Source organism: Coccomyxa subellipsoidea, assembly GCF_000258705.1.
Source record: "Coccomyxa subellipsoidea C-169, whole genome shotgun sequence".
NCBI classification, from domain to species: Eukaryota; Viridiplantae; Chlorophyta; class Trebouxiophyceae; family Coccomyxaceae; genus Coccomyxa; species Coccomyxa subellipsoidea.
In genome coordinates this window covers 1,132,543-1,152,256 of record NW_005178036.1, presented here as the reverse complement: position 1 = coordinate 1,152,256, position 19,714 = coordinate 1,132,543, and the positions used below count along the sequence as shown (strand labels likewise).

Genomic DNA, 19,714 nt, shown 5'->3' with positions numbered 1-19,714 from the left:
TTGCCGGCAGACGCCATCAGATCAGGAAGTAATGATAAGACGGAGGGCTCCTGATGGCATCCCCCAGCAACCGTGAGCAGTCTCTTCTCTTTACGTTGCCTATCTACTGAAGAGCGTACCCACTGAACAGTGTGCTGCTTTCATGTGTATCCTTTTGGGTGCAATTTCTTCAAGCGTGCTGCAGTGTTGATTCATTTATTGTTTTTGTTGCAGATGCGGCGCTATGAAATTTGAGGTCCCTCAAACGGAGGACAACAAGCCACGGAACATCTTGGAAGAGATTATCTGGTGGGCTCCCTTTGCCTATTTATCAATCAAGCATTACACATATTGGCATGCAGGATGTGGCCCTCTACGTTGTCTGTCACTGCAATGAGGCATGGTGTGTGCGTTGGACCATCAGGTGGAAGGCACAGGAAATGGTGCGGATGAAGGAGAAGGAACCGCTGGCAAGGTTGTCAATGCAAATCAAGGTCGCAGCTCCCTCGCGGGACTTTATTGGAGCGCTGCGGGCAGCCAACGAGCGGATAGGCAAGCCGGGCCTCATTGCCGAAGTGAAGAAGGCCTCTCCCAGCCGCGGCGTGATCCAGCCAGACTTTGACCCTGTCAGGGTGATCATCCGTTCAACCACATCTTCAAACATCATCGCATATGTCATCAGACAGTGCAATCAGTCATTTTTGGGGGATTGCTTACTATCTCGGTAATCTTAGTGGATATAAGAGCAGCGTCAGTGTGGGAGGTGCGCATGACACTGCAAGGCAGCCGTTTCACATTGCACTGGCGCTCGCCCTGCTTTCACCTCAATGCTTCTCTCTTTTCCACACCAGCGTGCAAGCTGCCAAAACACTATTGCACAGCTGTGGAGGCACATAATGCCCTTGAGCGTCTGCTTTGGATATCACATTCAAGCCTGGTTGGGTGTGTGCGCAGATAGCAAAGGCATATGAGGCGGGCGGCGCGGCGTGCCTGTCGGTGCTGACGGACGCCAAGTACTTCCAGGGCAGCTTTGACTACTTGAAGCAGATCCGCGCGGCGGGAGTGTCCACCCCGCTCCTGTGCAAGGAGTTCATCGTGGAGGCGTACCAGCTGTTCAAGGCCCGCGCAAGCGGGGCCGATGCGGTGCTGCTGATCGCAGCAGTGCTGCCCAACGCTGACCTGGCCTACCTGACCAAGGCCGCCGGCAAGTGCGGGCTGCAGGTCCTTGTGGAGGTGCACACCATTGCAGGTGAGTGCCAGATGCCCCCAAACAGTGCATCCTTCTTTTCTACTTGTTCCTGCGGATTGTGAATCATGGCGGCACAGGAAGGTATTTACTAACACCTCCTCGTATTTACAGGATCAGTAACAAATCGTGTCATTTTGTGAGTGTTTCCTGCAACATTTAGGACAAATGACTGCTCGGCCTGAAGCGTCAAGGGTTTGCAGGAGAAGTGGGGGATACATGGCTCTGCAGGAGGAAGTTGTCAAGATGATTGACATGCTGTGTGGCTGGTGGGCAGAGCTGGAGCGGGTGCTGAAGCTTGACTTGGACAGCAGCCACGTCATGCTGGGCATCAACAACCGCGACCTGCAGACCTTCGAGGTCGACATTGAGAACAACAGGAGGATCATGGAAAGCAGCGCTGGACAGCAGGTCAGACATGCTTCAGGATGAAACCTGGCTGCTTTTACCAAATATCTGAAACAATACATGAAAACATGACTGTTAAATTGTAACGTACTTGAAAATATCACCATTGGGGCACACAACATGATGCCCATGTGAGACTGTACTCATGTGGAATACTGGATGGTGCAGGTGATAGCGCGAGGGTTCTTGATGGCTGGGGAGAGTGGCATCTTCACTCCGGAGCATGTGGCATTTGTGCAGAGCACTGGGTGCGGTGCAATCTTGGTGGGAGAGTCTCTCGTTAAGGAGGGCAATCCAGAGGCTGCCGTGAAGAAGCTGCTCAGCTTAGCATAGATCTGCTGTGCCTCTGACACTGCGTTTGTACATGCAGAAGCCTGCTTCAACATCCTGATGCTCAAATATCTTCCAGTGCACGTGCAGTTATAATTATCGACACACACACACACACACAAACACACACACACACACACACACACACACACACACACACACACACACACACACACTCGTGAGAGAGAAGGCAGACATGAAGGAATAGCAGAAGCAACAATAACGCGTTGTGTTGCAATTGAAATAGAGTGGGACATTAATGCAAAGGATTGTGCAAGATGGTTGACCTAATGCGCAAGGTCGTTTTGAAATTATTGCTTTGTGATCCTCGGTTTTGTATGCACTGGCCAGCATCTTCAGATTCTTGTTACATTTGCCAGCACCCATGATACACAGATGCAAGGTTGCATCTTAAAGTGAAGAACACCTTGCACCTATTCAGCCAGATTTTCTGCGACTTGTGCATTTGCCAAAGAAGACGCCTTGAACACAAAACATGCATGTAAAGAATGCCCAGACCATAGACTCCAGGAGCTCGGAAGCCCAACTATGTGTCCTGCACCTGCATTCAATGTGCTCGGCATGACAAGCATAAACTCAAAAGCAGCGTATATGTCAGACCAATTGCATGCGTACAATCATCACAACAAGTTCACTCGTCTCTCAATGCGTCTCTCACTCTCATTGCTTCACCTACCAGCACATCATTTGAAGTGCGACCTGCCAAGAAAGGGTCTGCGATGGTGAGCAACACCCCAGTCAATCATTTCCCTCTCCCCACAGGACACAACTAAGACACAGACCCCAGGCCGCCTGCTCTCTGGAAGCTGCAGCATGCTACACCATCCCTATAATCTGCTCGAGCTCACGCAGACACCCAGCTCATTGCACTGCACTTTATCTGCTTATAGGGACACTGAGCACTCTGCAATGGGAGGCCATTATCAGCTGGTCTTCTTGTTTGGCGCGTCTGTGTGGACAACTGCGACCACAGTGTCCCCCTGCACATTGTCAGCGGCGCTCTTGGGCCCGGACAGCACCTTGACGGCGCCCTTGAACATCTTGTAGAACCACATGGCGTTGAGGCAGTTGAGGGAGACGCAGGAGAGCCTGTACATCCACAGCACGGCCGGCAGCAGGTCCGAGGTCGGGTGCGCCAGCTCCTTGCCGCTCACATGCCAGAAATTTATGGACATCGCTGCACACACCCCAGCAAATGACTCAACCTCACTATTGAGAGGCTTCAGAGGAAATGACACTATTCAAACGAAAAAAACAACTCAGCTGACGCACAGTGCACCCAACACATGACTCAATCTTACTTATCTGAACATCCATGCAGCCAGTTTGATAAGAATATCCTGCTGACCCACAGGAAGATCTGTATTGAGGAGGAGGAATCTGGGTGCAACATAAGAAAGAGTAGGAGAAAGTGGGGGAGGTGGCTGACCTACGCCCATGATGTTCCTAAAGATGAAGAAGGTGGCGACCATGAGGAGCCCATTGACGATGTATGCCTTTGACTGGGACTTGCCCAGAGTGAAGAGGAACCACCTCATGTACACAAAGGGCGTGCTGACCTCCCACATCAGGAATGCAGCCCCTGCAAGCACAAGCACATCTTTTATTCTGGCACGGTGCTCCCATTCCCTTGACTCGCGTCGCAAAGGGCATGGCTCACAGCAAAGTGGTCAATACGAGCTGAGGGTTGTCTCAGCAACGGTCTAATTCTTCGGAACAGCCTCAGCACAGCACGGCGCAGCAGCAGTGCTTGCAGCCGCACCGTAGTAGCTCAAGAAGCCTGTGAGAGCCCCGTAGGTGTACAGGATGCAGGCCACCACGCCATGCATGAGGTAGGCAATGCCCTCGTAGCGCAGGATGCTCACAGCGGCGTCGTACAGGAAGTAGCCGGCCGAAATGCAGAGCATCAGCATGGAGGCAGGCGTCTTGGCCAGCAGCCTGTTTGCATTGACCTCCGGTGTGCCCATCACCCACAGGGCCAGAGGAATCTGCAGCAATACCAGATGCCTTGTCAAGCAATGGCTGAACTCCTTACATAAGTTGACTGTTGCGAGCTGCCAAATGCGAGTTGCGTGTCACAAGCATGCCATCCGTGTATGGCAAGCCTCTGAGAGGTACTGAGAGGCAGCACACCTGGATGAGCAGGTGCAGGGCCCCGACCAAGCGGCTCTTGGCCTGCCTAATACATTCGTCTATCTGGTCAACACGCAGCTTCGGGTTGGCCTTGAATCCTAGCTTCAGCCACGAATGAGGAGGTCCATATGTCAGGAAGAATTCAAATGCCACAAATCCAAGCCCTGCAGGGGAGGCACAGCGTTGTATCTTGAGGTTGGCAGTAAGCAATTTTGAACCAAGGCACTGGAGAATCTCCCATTTGCATACAGTAGATACTCATGTAAGGACTCACAAACAATGGTCGTTGTGCAAGAACAAGTCAGTAGACCTGACAGCATGCAGCTGGAAATATGCACTAGTACGGCTAGTTTTCAGGGACGATCTAGAGATGCAAATGCAAGTTGGGCACACCAGCCAGTATGACGCCATATATTGCTGGAACTCCTTCCATGTCAACGGACAAGCCCATCTCTGACCAGCAGACTTTCGGAGACCTTTGGTCGATGTATGCCTCTCGTTATACAAGGACTTTCAACTTGCTTTCTACACTGATTGGCCTGATAGCCTCTCCAGAACAAACCTATCATGAGCAGGCAGGAGGCTCAGTAAACCTCGAACGCAACACAGGAATGGTGAGCAAACCTTGATAGACTGAAAAATATTGAGAGAAGATTTCACCAGCAATGATGATCAGACTGCCGCGTGCAGCCGAAATTGATTCGTTCACCGGATGTGTCTCGCGGAGCTTAGGGTTGAGCAGTTGGGCAAACAGCAATGCTGAGCCCCGTCATAGGCATGGACAATGACAGAGCCAGCTTTCACCTTCCATGGCCGGCAATCCAATGTTCACCAACCGCATCACGTCGAATTTTGAGGGCGTCGTGTTGAGATACTGGGGCTTAGGGTTTTGAGTGTTATATCCAATCCCCTCCAATCCAGGGTCGCTGTCGCATTTTGGCTGCCCTACATCCTCATCCATCCAGTCGCATGACTCCCATTCAATTGCAATCGTTGGCGATAAAGCAGCAAAGTCAAGAACATTAGAAATTATATAAAAAAAAGACAGTTTTCGGATAAAGGAGCACTTTTAGCTGGCGCTAAAATGCAGAGGAGTAGATTAAGAAAAAGTCAAGCTGTGAAGAAATTGCGGGGACGTGTTGTGGGCATCAAGGACCTCGCACAGTGGCAGAAATTGCTCAACAAACTCGGAGACAAGTTGTTAGTAGCTCACTTCTTCGCTGTACGCCCCTGATGACGTTTGATATTCTGTGCTAGCTTTGAATCGCTGGTCTGATCTGCTTGAAGATCGAAAGCCATTCAGACTGCTGTCTCACGTGATTGCTTGCATTGTGCAGTCATGGAGCTCTCCATGCAAACAAATGAGATCGTTCCTCAACGATATCTCTTCAAGACCTGCCTACACGCACGTGGTCTTTGCTGAGCTAGACGTGGACAATGATGCCATCAAGGTGAAGAGGATGGCTAAGTTGACATTATGGATCTCTTCTTACTACTTTCTGACCAAATAATGACCGCCACAATTTTGCAGACCTACCAAAGCATTGATTACCTCCCTGCATGCATCAGGGTATTGCAGAGGCAGAGGACATCGCAGCTCTGCCCACAGTGCAGTTCTGGAAGGATGGGAAGTGTGTGGATGTAAGTTAAGAAGTGCCTCCCTTGGCATGGCCTATCTCACCATGCCCGCCATGCCTGTATCCTCAGTATCCAGATTTTAAGACTGTCTTTGCGCTGGTATGCAGATCGCAAATGGTGGAGCTCCTATGGTGGTCCTGGAGAGAATTCAGAGGCATGCAGGTGCCAGTCATCCTTCAAAACTACCCTTATTATGCCACGGTATCCTGTGCTTGTTGACGGCAGTCTTGTCTATGTCGCAGACGTCTTGACACTTTTTTTGTTGCGCAGGAGCAAGGCTTGAGACAAGAAGCGAGAGGCCGTCTTGGCATAAGATCGCAAAGCTTGTGGGAGCTGGAGTGGGTGTACTTGCTGCGGGTGAGAGGATGTTGATCAGACCTGATGTCAGATACAGTTCACAGTGGAGCAGAGGCCTGTGTCTTGGCGCAAGCAGCTGCATTCAGTCTACTGAATGATAGAAAATGGTGCGCAGGCTTGTTGGGACTCCGTATTTTAAGAGGGAGGGGAGATGAAGAAACACGGGTTTTGCGGGAGCTGGAGAAAATCTCTCAGCGCGTCAAGGTGGGGCTCCTGCACACCACAGCGCGTCTTGATTTTTCACATTGGCCTGTGGGTTGTGCTTCCGGCCCAGCATGTGCAGCAGGCGATACACTGCATGCATGCATCTGGGCCGTCTTGGATCACTTGTGACAAAGAGTATAAGGTCTGCTGTGCTTTGCAGGAATTGCGGAAGGTTTCGCCAGGGCGCCGAAGAAGGAGGAGGCGAGGGCAGCCTCGAGTGGAGCCTCTCTCAGCCGCAGAGCAAGCGGATCTGTTCAGCAGGCAGCAGGTGAGTAATCTGCTTGTTGGGAGGAAGCTTGCATGAGGTAGCACTTGTTGCATGCGCAGGCACTTGGAACGGTGTGTTGCCGTGCAGGCGTTGACGATTAAACTGCAAAACTTGCGGCAAAAAGGGGCAGGAAGAACGGTGGACCGGCTGCCAAATGAGCTTGCAGATGATGAGGAAAGTGACTTTTCCGACGATGAGTTATAGGGTACTGTCCTGCGAGAGCGACACACAATGAATGCTCGTATCCTGCAAAATAAAGTCACCGGTAGAAACCCAGGGAACTTGCATCTGGTAGGACAGCCGATGAACAAAGTTGGAACTGCCTGCAAATGGGAGGGTGTCTTGTTTGAAATTTTCAATCCGTAGATTAGAGCTTAGTAAGCTCAGCTTACATTACTTGCTGGCACATCGTTATATAAATGTGCTGGGCACCTCAGAAGTCTCAGTCTTTGTATTGCAAAGCTTTAATTTCTGTGTTACAATCAGTGATGGTAGCATGTCTGACTGCTCAAGTGAAAGCATGCATGCAAGAAATTCAACTCAATCAGGATGGCAATTCACGTCACATATGCACGTAAACTCCCGAGTTCTTGCAGCGTTCATCCGCCTTATCATTCACCAAGATCATTGTTTTCAATTTTTTTTTCAATTGATTCATTGCAGGCAAGAGCGTCGAGCAGCATTCAGATATTCATGAGATGTTACAACATTCCAGCACAACTCAGTCAGTGTAGAGCTGACTTCGCACGTCCCCAAGTTTTCCAGCTCCTTTGATGAGTGCCTGCTGCAGCTTATCAAGCTGCTGTAGCAAGCCAATCCGCTCCCCGGCCTGCATAATGATCACAATGCACATCCGACACATATGACACACTCGTGTACCAAACAGGGCATTAATGGTGCAATATTGCACCAGATGACTTCAGTCGAAGAGAGTTTCTTTCTTGAAGTACAGAATCCTGATTGGCGCTAGGCTGCACTTATGCAAAGGTTAAGAGCCTGGACGGACCTCGACGGACTTGATATCTGGCATGACAGATTGCACGGTGCTCTCAAGGTCCTTGAGTGACTCAGCTAGCATGCGCTCCATCCGGTGTAACGTGTGCTTCACTGTCCACTTGTCCAGCTTGGCCGTTTGACCCAGCTGCTGCGTCAACCCTGTCAGCTGCAGCTCCTGTGCGCACACCCACCGCCATCCTTTAGCCAAGAAGTGTCGACGAGGAATTTCCCCAGATCCTATGAAATAAGGGACCACAGAAGAGATGAGCATATCTTCGGGACTCAAAATATGTTAGAAGGCCGGACCTGCACATCAGCCTCTGACATGGGTAGAGGCGCGGCGGGAGTCTCTTCCACCGGGGGCGCCCCGGCAGGGCCTGCTTCTGGCTCTGCACCTCCCTGCAGCGCAGAGGCAGGCAAAGCCCAGCTTGCAGGGTCGGCGGCTGTGGCAGGGACAGCTGTGCAGCCGTCGGGCATGCCAGCACCCGCTAGTGCTGTCTGCAGCAGGGTCTGCGGTACACTGCCCATTTCTGGTCCAGTCTCGGCCTCGTCGGCCAATCTGTGCTGCATCACTGGGCAACATGGCTGGGCAACCTCATGGTCGGAGTCTGGCACTGTGCTCTGCATCATGTCATCCGCACAGGCCGCATCATGATCCGTCTGCGCCTCTGCTGGCACTCCTGAGATGCCATCGCCGGCTCCCATGCAATTTGCACTGTCGGGTCCATGTTGAGCGCTGTCCGAGCACTGCATCTGCGCCGCGCTGCTTCCCGGCTGCTGCTGCTGCTCCTGCTGTGTCCCTGGCTGTTCCACAGGCTGCGCAGGTGCCGTCACATGCTCCACACTGCTACCCGCCGCTGCTGCAGGGACCGCAGCATCGCTCCCTGGCTGCTGCGCATCTGGGGACACATCTTCCTGGAGTGTCTCCGCAGCAGCAGAGGTGTGCATCCCTGGCGGCTCCGTTGCTGCCGGCAGGGCCTGGTCTACTGGCTGGGCCGCCTTTCTCCTCTTCCTCCAGTGCTGCTGCTGCCGCTGGTCATGCGGCAGGCGGCGCGCCCTCCCGCTGTTCTCCTTGCCCTTGGACAGCTTCTGCGACGTATCCGTGCCGCGCTCGCTCTCCGCAACCGCCACACTTGCATGTGGAGTGCTCTGGACAGGGCTCTGGCCCTGCTGCTGACTGATGCCTGTTGCCTGCGCGCCTCGTGGGGAGACTGCTGCGGCGGTGCCTGGCGACTGCGCACGCTCCTGCTGGCTGCTGCTCTGTGTAATATCCTGGCCGGCGACTGGGGCTTCCTGCAGAGACTTGCTGCCTCGCTGATTGGCAGTGGCATCCTGCTTGGCTGCTTCTTCCTGCGCTTCCATATCCATGGGTGCTTGCGAAGACGAAGCCCTCAGGCCAGCCTGGTCAGCTGCACCTGATGGGTGCACTGCGCCTTCGCTGGCTTGCAGCTGCGCTTCGGAAGTCTCGGCGTGCCCGTTGACAGGCTCCATGACACTGCTATCGTTGACATTTGCAGCTTCCTCGGAACCATGACAGTGACCAACGGTGGGCCCTCCCTGAACACAGGCAGCATCAATTCAGCAGCCCGTACAAGCTGTTGATACAGAGTCAGGTGCACAAGAATCAGTGAATCAAGATTTCCTGGAAGCACTTAATGCATGCATGTAGCTTCGCACCTTGCCACCATCAGCTGCCGCGGAGCAGGTGTTCCCCACAGAGTCCAGGGTGTTGGAGTTATTGATCAGAGAGAAGGCGTCCTGAGAGATGTCCAGCCGGGTGAATGTGGTCACCCCCTCCCGCCCGACGCCTGCAAACACCAGCGGACTTCATCAAATTGACTATTTTGAGCATTTTGCAAATACCATTTGTGTCGTGACTGCTGTCCAGTGGACAGCAAACGGGAGAGCTTCAGCATACGGTAGATTCTACATTGGTATTCCATGGTCTTCTATCTGACAAGCAGATGCCAGGGAATTACCTAAGCGGTGGCGGGCGGCAACCTCCCTCTGGTGGTCAGTAAGCAGGTTCTTGCGGTGGCGCTTGCCGGCGCTCTCTATGCGCACATACTCCGTCTGGGTGTCCTGGAACAGGCGATTAGAAGGCCTCTTCTTGGGCTCCGCCACAGGTGCAGGCGCGTCCGGTGCGTCGGGCCCCTGCTGCGGGTCCTCAGCAGGAGGCGCAACAGTGGTGGGAGGCTCCTGCACAGGTGCCGGCTCATGTGAAGCGCCGGGTACCTGCTGCGGGTCTTTGGCCTGAGGCGCAGCAACGGTTGGAGGCTCTGCCTGTTTGAGGAGCGCCCGGGGAGCCTTGTGGGGCTGCTGCTTCGCTGCTGGCTGACTGGGCTGCGACGCAAAGCCCAGCTCTTGGGCGCGCGCCAGCGACTCATTCACAAAAGGCGGCAAGCCTGCACACAGACAATTGCATTTGAATGGCTTCTTTCATTGTCCTAGTGAACATTGCAGCAAAGGTCCAATATAGGCATCAGCAACGCCCACAACTAAGAGAGATGAGTGGCCGCCATTGTCTATGTATTCTTTCAAGTCTTGTTGATGTTTAGCCTGTCATGCAGACACCCATAAAAGGCAAGAGCAGCAGTGTTCACAGACAATGGTGATCCGTCATTCAGACTTCCTTTACTGTACCGTCATTACTTGAGAAGTTAGTCAATACAAGGCAAGGGGCAGCGGAGGGTGTCACCTGCAAGGTGTTTGCCAAGGGCGCACTGGATCTTGGGGTTCTGCCAGAGCTCCAGGCTGGCTGCTCGGATCTGCGCGCAATCATGTGTGAAGCCGTTGCACAGCGGCCGCAGCATGTCCTTCGCGTAGGCTGGCCGGTGCGCCAGCGCCACCGCGAGAGACTTCTGGGGCTGCTCTTGAACTGCCACTGCCGACAGCATCTCACCCCAGCAGCTGCGAAGTGCTCCGCCTGCATGTCACAAACACACCTTCATGAAAAGACATCTGAGCCCTGTGTGGCTGCAACATTGTAGCCTCTCTCTCTCTCTCAAAGGCCATCAGCTTCAACAGTGCTTCAATTCAAAGACATATGATCAGCCCTGTGTGGCTACAACAATGTAATCTGTCTGTCTCTTTCCAAAAGCCATCTGCTTCAAGAAACACAAGGCAGAGCATGCGGGCATTTTCGGGGTGTAAATCAAATTAATTTGTTTCCTGCTGTCACACATGATTTTAGTCAGCTCACCGAGATCGGCAGCTGTTGAGGATCCGGTCTCCTTCAGCCAAGCGCCCAAGGGCTCGAGCAGCTTTAACATGTCCAGGACCTTGAAGTCCTCCCATGCGTGGCGGAGCAGCCCTGCAAGGGCTTTGATCACCTGCGCCGCGCATGCAGCTGCCAGAGATGCGTCCCGCTCTATGTGTTTTAGCAGCTGCTGCAGCAACACCCCTGCACAGCACAAATGGACTGTCACTTTAGCAGACCTTTGAGCTCTTGAAAAAGTAGGCAATAGCGGCAACCCAGGACATGCAGATCCTTGCTGGTAACATAGAGTGCAGAACAGCAGCATGGATCCTACCCAGCATCCTCAGCACATCAAGCCGCTCCCGCCGGAGCTGTGCAGAATCCACGGCGTGTTTCCCAGGAAGCGACTTCTGCACCTGCGATTCCCTCCACCCCTCAGCGCGCACTGTCACCACCGTTTAACTTTTCAATTTGATGCGGTCGATGCGCATATAACACTCTTGATTCATCGTGCTGTCATACGGCCCCCCACCTGGCGGGTGAGTGCGTGGGCAGCACAGGAAGCCAGCTGCAGGCAGGCAAGAGCGGTATGGTTGACCGGCAGCCTGTCGGCGATGCCCGTGATGCGCCGGGCAGTGTCGCCGCAGTACTCCTTCTTGAAGGAGCGCTTCCGCGCGGCCACAGCCAGCATGCCATCGAGCAGCGCCTGCCATGCCTGCTCAATGTCAGCCGCCTCATTCTCCAGCAGCGCTCCTCCAGCCTCGCTCCCAGGACCCCTCTCAGCGCCGCCGCCGCCCGAGGGACGGCTGTTCTCAGGTGTGACGGCTGCATCTGCGGCTGCCTCTGCGCGGGGCGGCGAGTCGGTGAGATCGCAGACCCCCTCCTCGGAATTTCCTGCTAGGACAGACTTGGCGTCCTTGTTGCCAGTGCAGGAGGTGTTCTGCACAGCGGCAGTGGCCTCAGAAGCCACCCTGCTGGCCAGGCCTGCCCAGTGGCTGATGGGCAGCAGCAGGGCGCCGCATGCGTCCTGCAGGGCAGAGCCTGCTGCATCGGGGCTGTCCTCAAACTCCTCTGTGTTTGCTAGGTGGTAGCCCAGGCTGTGCGCTACCAGAGAGAATGTGAATGTGGCAGCGCTGCCCTGCTGTCTGACACCTGCACTGCCCTGATCTCCCTTGGTGCTCTGCCTGCTGAATGCAAGATCCGCAGTGGCTCGGAAGTGGTGTTTCAGGCTCTTCAGCAAGGCCTGCAGATGCATCACTGGCACGGGACTCTTGTCTGCGCACAAAAATAAAACCTCTGTTCAGGGTCAGATACATCTCAAGAGCTTCGCCCAAATATTCAGAAGCAACACAGTAGGGCCACTAGGCTCAGATTTTTTACTTTTGTGTTGGGTGGAAGGAAGCAACTGACCGAGTGCTGCGAGCATGTCTTGCATCTTCTCCACACAAGTGGCTCTGTGTTGTGACGGAGCAACAAGAATAACGTAGACCCAGCAACTCAACAGGTACACATTGGCCGGCGTTGCCTCCTCAATCACTCCAGAATTACTGCCTGAGAAGGAAAGTAGGGGACTTAGCAGCTATAATAAGGCAGACAACCAAGGGATGGCATGGTAATGTATTCCTGATAAGAGAAAGAACTTACTAGTTGAAATGTGTTGGACTGTGCTAGGCAAGCTTGGTACTGGACATGAGAGCATAGCCGGTGTCAGGCCGGCTTTCAGGATGTCCAAGGCGTGACACACTTCCGTCATGTCAGCATCTGGCATGTAAAACATGCTTGTCAGATATTGGGACATTTTAAATACATAAGCATCAGACCAAAATCATGGGCAATGCGGTTATTGCAGAACAAAGCAAAATATCCTTAAAGACGATGAAGGCATTTGGGAATGCTCAAGCTAAGCAAACCTTGGGGATGATGGCTTGCTGTGGTCATGGCAGACTGGGCAAACACATGCAGGACTGCGCTGACGCTCGTCTCTTGGCATTCGGCATTCGTGAAAATGCCAGGAATCTCCAAAATCTTGGTACAGTAGAGCATCAGCACCTGCCAGAAACCAGTACATTGTTTGAACACATATTGACCACCAAATTGATGCACTCCACTGTAAGTCTCATTGCATGTTAATACCTGCGTCTATCAAATTCACTTCTCAACGTTCACACTTTGTTTGCAGAAATCCCAGTATGCGGGTCATGCCTTGCTCCAGTGAGGGTCATGTCCAAGTGTAGGCACAGCTGTCGTCACGACTGTGATGACATGGGTAAAAAATGTTGACATGCCAGGAAGGCAGGCTTGTAGACAGTTGGTCGTCTGTTCTGGATGCTGGGCAAGCATTGACGCTAGCTTGCCCATGAATGGCTCTCCAGCAAGTGCCTCAGCCACGAGTAGAACAATGTCTGGTCGTCTCAGCTGACACAGGCATTCTGCTACCTGCACAAGTAAAATAAAATCATGCAAAAACTTGAGCATCATGTGCAATATGCACGTTGACTGTAGAAATTAGCATTGCAATGGTTGTTCCACTGCATGTACGTGCCACACACACACACACAGCTAAAAGGTGGAGGCGCGGTGATACCTGCGAGAGAACTTCTGAGCTTCCAGCTAAACATGGCAGCTGGTTTCGGGTGTTCCACATTGACAAGAGAGAGAGCACTGGGACCACAAAAGCCTCAAAGAGCTCCTTGTCCTCATCAGAAGCCTCCCAGCTGCACCTCTCAATCTCAGGAAAGGACACTAGCAGCAGACGTCCCCATGTATCGAGCGCCATCTGCGCACGCCACTTGCAAGCAAGTTGCATAAGCTGCATGGGTGTTAAATAATTATGATATTGCAAAGTACAAGCACAAAGTGCTGCAAGTGTGGAAGGCCAGGTGGAGCACCTTCTTCACTGAAAGGTTCTTCTTGCGCAGCATGACTAGGATGGGATTGCTCAACGCAATCTTCCTGGGCTCTGAGCCAGCTACAAGCTTGCTCGATATCAGAGCTTCTGCTAGGACCTGCAAGCTCTCAAATGCAGCGCCAATGAACTCTTCGTCGTTGCTTTGCAAGGCTGCAGTGAGAACCTGCACATCCACAGTCACATCGGTCCAAGTAAAAAAGTATTGTTGTTGAGGTTGCCGTTCTGACAGGTCATCATTGTGTTCACCTTGCAGACGGGTCCGTGCACCCCTTTTGTAACGATCCCCAAGCCTCCTAGCAATCTAAGAAACACTGGGATCGTGGCCAGAGCTGCTCTCTTCCTCCCCTCAGTTACGTTTCCAGGTAGCCTGCGCTCCAAAGAAGCACCATATATTATTGCTCAGAAGCAGATTTCTTAATACAATATAGTTTCAGTGCTAGTCTCAGTCAATGCATGAGTTTGCTTTCTGCAAGCTCACTGAGTATGAAGCCCACCCAGCCGGTGGCACATGTTGTCTGCCATCAGCGTGTGCTGCATCCTCTTGCGCTGCAATTGCCTCATGCGGTGCGTCCCCAGCAAACATTCCGATCAAGACGTTCACAAGACCTTTTCCTTGCCAAGCTGCGCCACCAGACGCTGCAGAGGCAGCAGGTTGCGCGTGGCAGACCTGATAAGGCACAAAGGGAGGTCACTGACTGTGTCTCCGTGCACAGTAGTAACTGACATTGGCGCAAATGAAGTCAATAGTAGTCACCTGATGGGTGGCTGGAAGTTTCCCTCTCGGAGTGCTTGGGGCACTGTGCGCAGGGGTGACAGGAGACGCAGCCTGGCCGGGACAGAGGCTGCCAGCACTAGATCCCTTCATGTCATCAACCAAGAGTTTCTGCAAGGGCGTCACAGCTGCCAGCACTCCATCACTGCGCATGAGCAAGTCCAGCATCTGCTTCATGCAATCTAGAGCTGCTGCTCGCAGCCTCTCAAACTCCCCCTGCCGCTTCTCCACCTGCACACAAGAAGTCGCATGTGTAAGTGAGAAGCCTGTAATCTGCAAATGCCCTCGCATGCTCCAACAACATATTCCACATCAATGATAGAGATCTTCTTCTGCCTGCATATACCACACACAGAGATCCACGCACAAGTAAGCCCTGTTACCTTACTCCCTGGCGCTCAATCTGCCTTGTTGTCTCTTTCAAATTATGTATTTTCCCCTGAGGCATGTGCATGACAATATGTGGCCTGAGTCAGGCCCCCTTACCCAGTACTCAGCTCCCTCCGGCTCAGCCAGCATCAACCTCCACAGATGCGGGGCCCACATGTCTGCATGTTCCCTCATACCATCTTTCAGGCTTGATGAAAAGTTCTCCACAATGAGGACAGCATACAGCGAGCATATAGAACTCCTGCACAACATCGCCATGGGTCAGCAAGAGGGAAAGATGGACATCGCGCATATTGCAGACTAGTGCACAGGGCCTCTCTACTTCTGAACGTGCCTGCTGGGGATGCTTGCCAGTGTAAGGTATGGAACAAGGAGCTCGAGAACTCTCATGAGATGTGGCTGGATCAAAGCAGGCGGGATCTGTATCCGCGAAAGTCCCCATAGAGCCAGCTTTGCCCTTCGCTGCAGTAAACCACAAATGGGTGGTGTGAGTTCACATGAAGGTGGCATGCATTTGTAATGGTTATTTCCGGTTGTGATGTTGAATCAAACCTTGTCAGGAGCTGCGTCAAGAGCATTGAGCAGTGCCAGAAATGCGGTCTCCTCGTCCCTCTCTGCGAAGCCAAACATCCCCGTTGTCTCCATTCTCTCCACCAAGCATGCAGCTCAGCATTACAAGGACACCTTCGAGTTTAGGGCTTCATGATCACTGCTGTTGATGTAAGATCCAGATCCCACGAGGTACCCACCATTGCAGAGCTGCAGGTAGGACTCCTCAAGCAATATGGATCCCAACAGCTCAAGAGCCATGTGACACCTGTCACAGTGTGAATGATTCTGCTCAACACTAAAGTGGAATTCGTGTTCCACAATGCCATGCTGTGCGTGCCGCTAGCTGAGTCAACACAGCAGGAACTGCTTACTCTGCCACACTCGGCGCCCCGTGAAGGACACTGACCCCGCTCTGCAGCATGCTGCGAACATTGCTTTTGAGGAATTCCTGGTGAATGTGATCGCCTGGCTCCTTTAGAAGTTTCAGCCAGTCAGCAACGCTGAGGGCATTGCTGCAGTTTGAAACGGCATTCATGCCTGTGCCGATATGCAACCCAATCGGCAATTCGATCGCTGCGTAATGTGTAGTGATATCAGCACACTCTCTGGATCACACTACAATACTGCAAGTGAGGACGAACGCATCCGGATGTTGGCAACTCATTTTATTGAGAGCTAGCATACTGTGAGCGATCCATCTAACAAATGTAACGAAATCTAAACTATCCTGTGCATATATTTCAGTTCTTGCTCTAGTTATCCTGGAAGGAAGGAGAGCCCGCAGCATGCGTTTCTTAGCCCTAGCTAGTAGGCCTAGGGTTTGGGAGGTTCCGGGACGCCTTTCGGAAGTTTTCCGAAAGTTTTGAAGAGAGATAAAGGATACTTATTTGTGAGCTCATCGTTATGTAAATCTGGAAACACCTCATTTTCTCTGAATGTGTAGTAATGTCTCGGTACTCCGCCTTGTTGAGGCACTTGTCAAACAGGTCTGCACTAAGGTGTGAGGCTGCAGCGCCGATTCATTCAGTTTGCATGCTAAGCTTGATAATTATGATCATCCACTCGATTTACATGCCGCATAATCCAGCTGAGCCTTCTCGTTCCAACGCAGATTTGGGCCCATCCTGCGGCTGCTTCCACAGGAAAGAGCAGCTGCGGAGCATACATCGGCAATCCCGCATAGCCAAAACGGTGATAACTCCGGACAGACAGAAAATGCCGGCGAAGAGATGTCCAGCAGCAGCGATGTCTCCAGACTCCTCAGTGGCCTTCGAGAGAGACTCAGTGCCTTTGAGCGGGCACACGCGGATGCTGTGAGCCAAAATCAGAGTGCAGATGCAACAGGAAATGGCACCCAGGCAGCTTCACCTGAAGCAGGCCCATATGCACCCGCTTCCGAGCAAGATTTCTGGGCGGCTCCTCGGCAGCTATATAGCGCCGCTGCAGAGCTAGAGGAGTTTGAGGCAGCTGAAGAGGATGCAGAAGAGGAGGAAGTTCCAGACCCGAGCCACTTTGATGCGAGTGAGCTTGGGGACTCCGCAGAGGCGCGCAGGCTGCTGTCCATCCTGTGTGCACCGGTGCGGCTGCCTGCGCCTGCAGCTCAGGATGGCTTTTCCGAAGCCGAGCCTACACCTGCCAGAGAACCTCTCCTGTGGGATTCACTGCAAGGGTCGGAGGACCAGGAAACTGCGTCCGAGACAGAGGTCAGAAGCTCCAACTCCGGGCGTCCGGGCGCGGAACTGCGACAGACAGACATTGCAGCAAGCCGCGCAGATGGTGAGAATGCTGGAAAGGAGATTGCCTCTGCTGCATTGTGGGACAGGGACAGCGGAGAAGAGGGATTGCCACAAGATGGGGTAGTTGAAGAAGGGGCCAGGGATCTCAGCAATGCACGGGTGGATAGTAGTTGGGGGCTTGGGCAGCATCAGGCAGCGGCAGATGAGGCAGCAGGGCCGCGGTATGTGGCCTCCCAGGACAGTGACATCCCTGATGCAGCCGCAGACATCGAATGGCGGGTGCAGCAGACCCGCGTGCGGTCACATGATGTCAGCACTGAAAGCACAGAGGATATAGAGCCCCTGGATGACATGCTTCAAGCAGATCAGTTCGAGGCTGCAGATGAAGATGCAAGGGCGGAGACAGTGCCGATCAATGATCAGAGGCTGCTCCAGGCAGGCATTGTGGGCGTGCCTAACTCTGGCAAGTCCACCCTCACGAACGCACTCGTCGGCCACAAGGTGACACAACCAAAGCCTATGTTTTTCCATATCCCCTCCTCAGGGCTCTTTCTGCACCTCTCCCCCCTGAAGCTCATTTGCATGGTCGCAAGGAGGTCAACATCCTGAATCTTTGCCACATTAACAGTACATTAAGAGTTTTGGAGAGCAGGGGTTCCTCTGATCCGTTGACATCAGGCCTGACATGCGTGCAGGTGTCGGCGGTCTCCAGCAAGACAAACACCACGGACGCGACCAGGCTGGGGGCCTTCACGGAGGGGCCTGCACAGGTGGCGCTGTATGACACGCCGGGTGTTGTGACTACGCGATTTCTGCGCGGCAACCAGCATGCCAAGCGCGTGCGCTCAGCCTGGGGCACCGCCTCAGACTGTGAGATGCTGCTCTTCATTGTCGACGCGCATCGCCAGGTAGGCCACTTCCTACTGGTATTTTGTCATTTGTAGAATTAAACAGTTCCTTCACTGGGCTCCAATCTGCAGGCCATGCACTATAAGACCGCGCCGGGAACACAGGCTGCAGGCGTGCAGGGTGTGCTTGGAGGACCTTCGAGCGGACCCTGCTTGAAAATTGCATTGGACAATGGTGTCGTGTAGCGTGAGTTTGTTTTTGGCATGTGGGGTGCATGCAGATCACAGAGCCGGATGAGCGGGTGCTGCAACTGGTGGAGGAGCTGGCAGCAGGGCCCCTGCCATCCTGGGACCCCCCGCCTGCCCTGCTGCTTCTGAACAAGGTGCGCTGGTTACGCCTGTTGTGCAGAAAAGCAGAATTCTCATCATGGAGCTTTCAAGAGGGGGCTCCTGAGCACCAACAAAACATGTGCGTGGCCCTGGAGAGCAGCAGAACTCTTGATCATGAAGCACTGATAAGACGGTTTCAGAGCATAAGAAGGCAAGGATTGTGGGCAAACATTGTGCATGCACAGATTGACCGTCTCTCCAAGGAGGAGAGGCCCCATCTGAGTCGGCTTGGCGAGCATCTGAACAGCATCTACCCATTCCAGGACACCTTCAGCATCTCCGCCAAGCATGGCGTGGGCATGACGGCACTGCGCCAGTACCTGCTGTCAAGGTGAGTGAATTCTTTTTGTGAGACCAGCAAAATGCATTGATGGGAATTCTGCTCAAGAATATTTCAGTGCGTCAGAGCTGGGCCTTGAAAGAATGTTTGTGTGCAGGAGTTCACCTGGAAAATGGGCCCTGGAGGCTGGGGAGAGTACAGACATGACACTCAATGACATTGCGCGCGAGGTGAGATCATCCCTTTGGCGTAAGACGTCGAGGAAATACTGAAAGTTATTGCTCTTCGGCAGGGATCATTTGCAAGTGGCCTGCATCCCTTGATCTATGGTATGCATAATTGAAGCTGATACTTATGGCTCAAAGACGAGGCTCTGGGTTGCCAGGTGTTGAAGGAGAAGGTGTTTCGGCGGCTGTACAAGGAGATTCCCTACGAGGTGCAGATTGAGGATGTCTCCTTCAAGATGCTCATGGATGGCTCACTCCGCATTGAGAAGAACCTGATGGTCCGCAGCGATCAGGTAAGTGCCTTGCATGTACAAATCTGTACTGCTTTGGTGAGAAACCAATACGCAAATCGTTGTGAACAAATAACTGCAACTCTGTATGCATGCAAATATGCAATTGTGGGCCATGTCCTGGAAAGACAACTAGACGATTCGCAAGTGCGCGGCCTGCGAATGAAGCGCGGTCTGTCTGATCCGTAACTGGATGTTCGCAGGTTCGGCGCATTGTTGTGGGGAAGAAGGGCGCTGCTATTGGGGAGATTGGTGCCAGCGCACGCAAGGAGCTGGAGATCATGCTGAAGAAACGTGTGCATCTTATGCTGTACGTAAAAATTACAAAGAAGAATCATGCATGAAAGGAACCCCTGCTTGCGAGCTCTGGCTGCATGTGCGTGCGTGCCACATTGACCAGTCAGACTGTTACAGACTGGTCCAGTCTGTAACTGTTCTTGTAGGAGCGGTGCTATGATATTACAGGAAGAAGTGATTGTAGAAAAGTGATTGTAACAGCATGGCTGAGTTTGAGCGCTCTAATAATTATGAACCTCTGGCTA

General features: G+C 53.0%; 5 protein-coding genes across 5 annotated transcripts; 3 read left to right on the top strand and 2 right to left on the bottom strand.

The window, feature by feature from the left end:
* Positions 1 to 22: 22 nt before the first annotated feature.
* Positions 23 to 1,966, top strand: COCSUDRAFT_15283 (putative indole-3-glycerol phosphate synthase; the record flags this gene model as incomplete). The annotated part of the gene is made up of 6 exons (XM_005648046.1): positions 23 to 72; positions 214 to 288; positions 404 to 611; positions 934 to 1,228; positions 1,503 to 1,636; positions 1,802 to 1,966. Coding segments are annotated over 6 exons (927 nt in total), but the record flags the coding sequence as incomplete, so codon positions are not given.
* Positions 1,967 to 2,907: 941 nt separating this feature from the next.
* On the bottom strand, positions 2,908 to 4,568 carry COCSUDRAFT_47344 (hypothetical protein; the record flags this gene model as incomplete). The annotated part of the gene is made up of 5 exons (XM_005648045.1): positions 2,908 to 3,161; positions 3,414 to 3,566; positions 3,747 to 3,972; positions 4,118 to 4,281; positions 4,511 to 4,568. The coding sequence occupies 5 exons, from the start codon at positions 4,566 to 4,568 to the stop codon at positions 2,908 to 2,910; spliced, it is 855 nt and encodes a 284-aa protein (XP_005648102.1).
* Positions 4,569 to 5,114: 546 nt separating this feature from the next.
* On the top strand, positions 5,115 to 6,788 carry COCSUDRAFT_47343 (thioredoxin-like protein; the record flags this gene model as incomplete). The annotated part of the gene is made up of 8 exons (XM_005648044.1): positions 5,115 to 5,339; positions 5,455 to 5,568; positions 5,687 to 5,758; positions 5,863 to 5,917; positions 6,026 to 6,112; positions 6,228 to 6,316; positions 6,477 to 6,584; positions 6,672 to 6,788. The coding sequence occupies exons 1-8, from the start codon at positions 5,202 to 5,204 to the stop codon at positions 6,786 to 6,788; spliced, it is 780 nt and encodes a 259-aa protein (XP_005648101.1). The 5' UTR covers positions 5,115 to 5,201.
* A 517-nt stretch (positions 6,789 to 7,305) lies between these two features.
* COCSUDRAFT_41763 (hypothetical protein) lies at positions 7,306 to 15,659 on the bottom strand (the record flags this gene model as incomplete). Its single annotated transcript, XM_005648043.1, has 16 exons — positions 7,306 to 7,413; positions 7,591 to 7,755; positions 7,887 to 7,979; positions 8,175 to 9,137; positions 9,258 to 9,388; positions 9,560 to 9,779; positions 9,816 to 9,985; positions 10,279 to 10,506; positions 10,783 to 10,983; positions 11,114 to 11,213; positions 11,312 to 12,054; positions 12,690 to 12,828; positions 13,668 to 13,850; positions 14,442 to 14,690; positions 15,402 to 15,497; positions 15,534 to 15,659. The coding sequence occupies 16 exons, from the start codon at positions 15,657 to 15,659 to the stop codon at positions 7,306 to 7,308; spliced, it is 3,915 nt and encodes a 1,304-aa protein (XP_005648100.1).
* A 636-nt stretch (positions 15,660 to 16,295) lies between these two features.
* On the top strand, positions 16,296 to 19,681 carry COCSUDRAFT_47342 (GTP-binding protein Era). The gene is made up of 9 exons (XM_005648042.1): positions 16,296 to 16,399; positions 16,513 to 16,978; positions 17,324 to 17,638; positions 17,833 to 18,045; positions 18,267 to 18,368; positions 18,561 to 18,706; positions 18,813 to 18,885; positions 19,041 to 19,175; positions 19,376 to 19,681. Exons 1-9 carry the CDS (start codon positions 16,347 to 16,349, stop codon positions 19,514 to 19,516), a joined length of 1,644 nt encoding a protein of 547 aa, XP_005648099.1. The 5' UTR covers positions 16,296 to 16,346; the 3' UTR covers positions 19,517 to 19,681.
* The last annotated feature ends 33 nt before the right edge of the window (positions 19,682 to 19,714 follow it).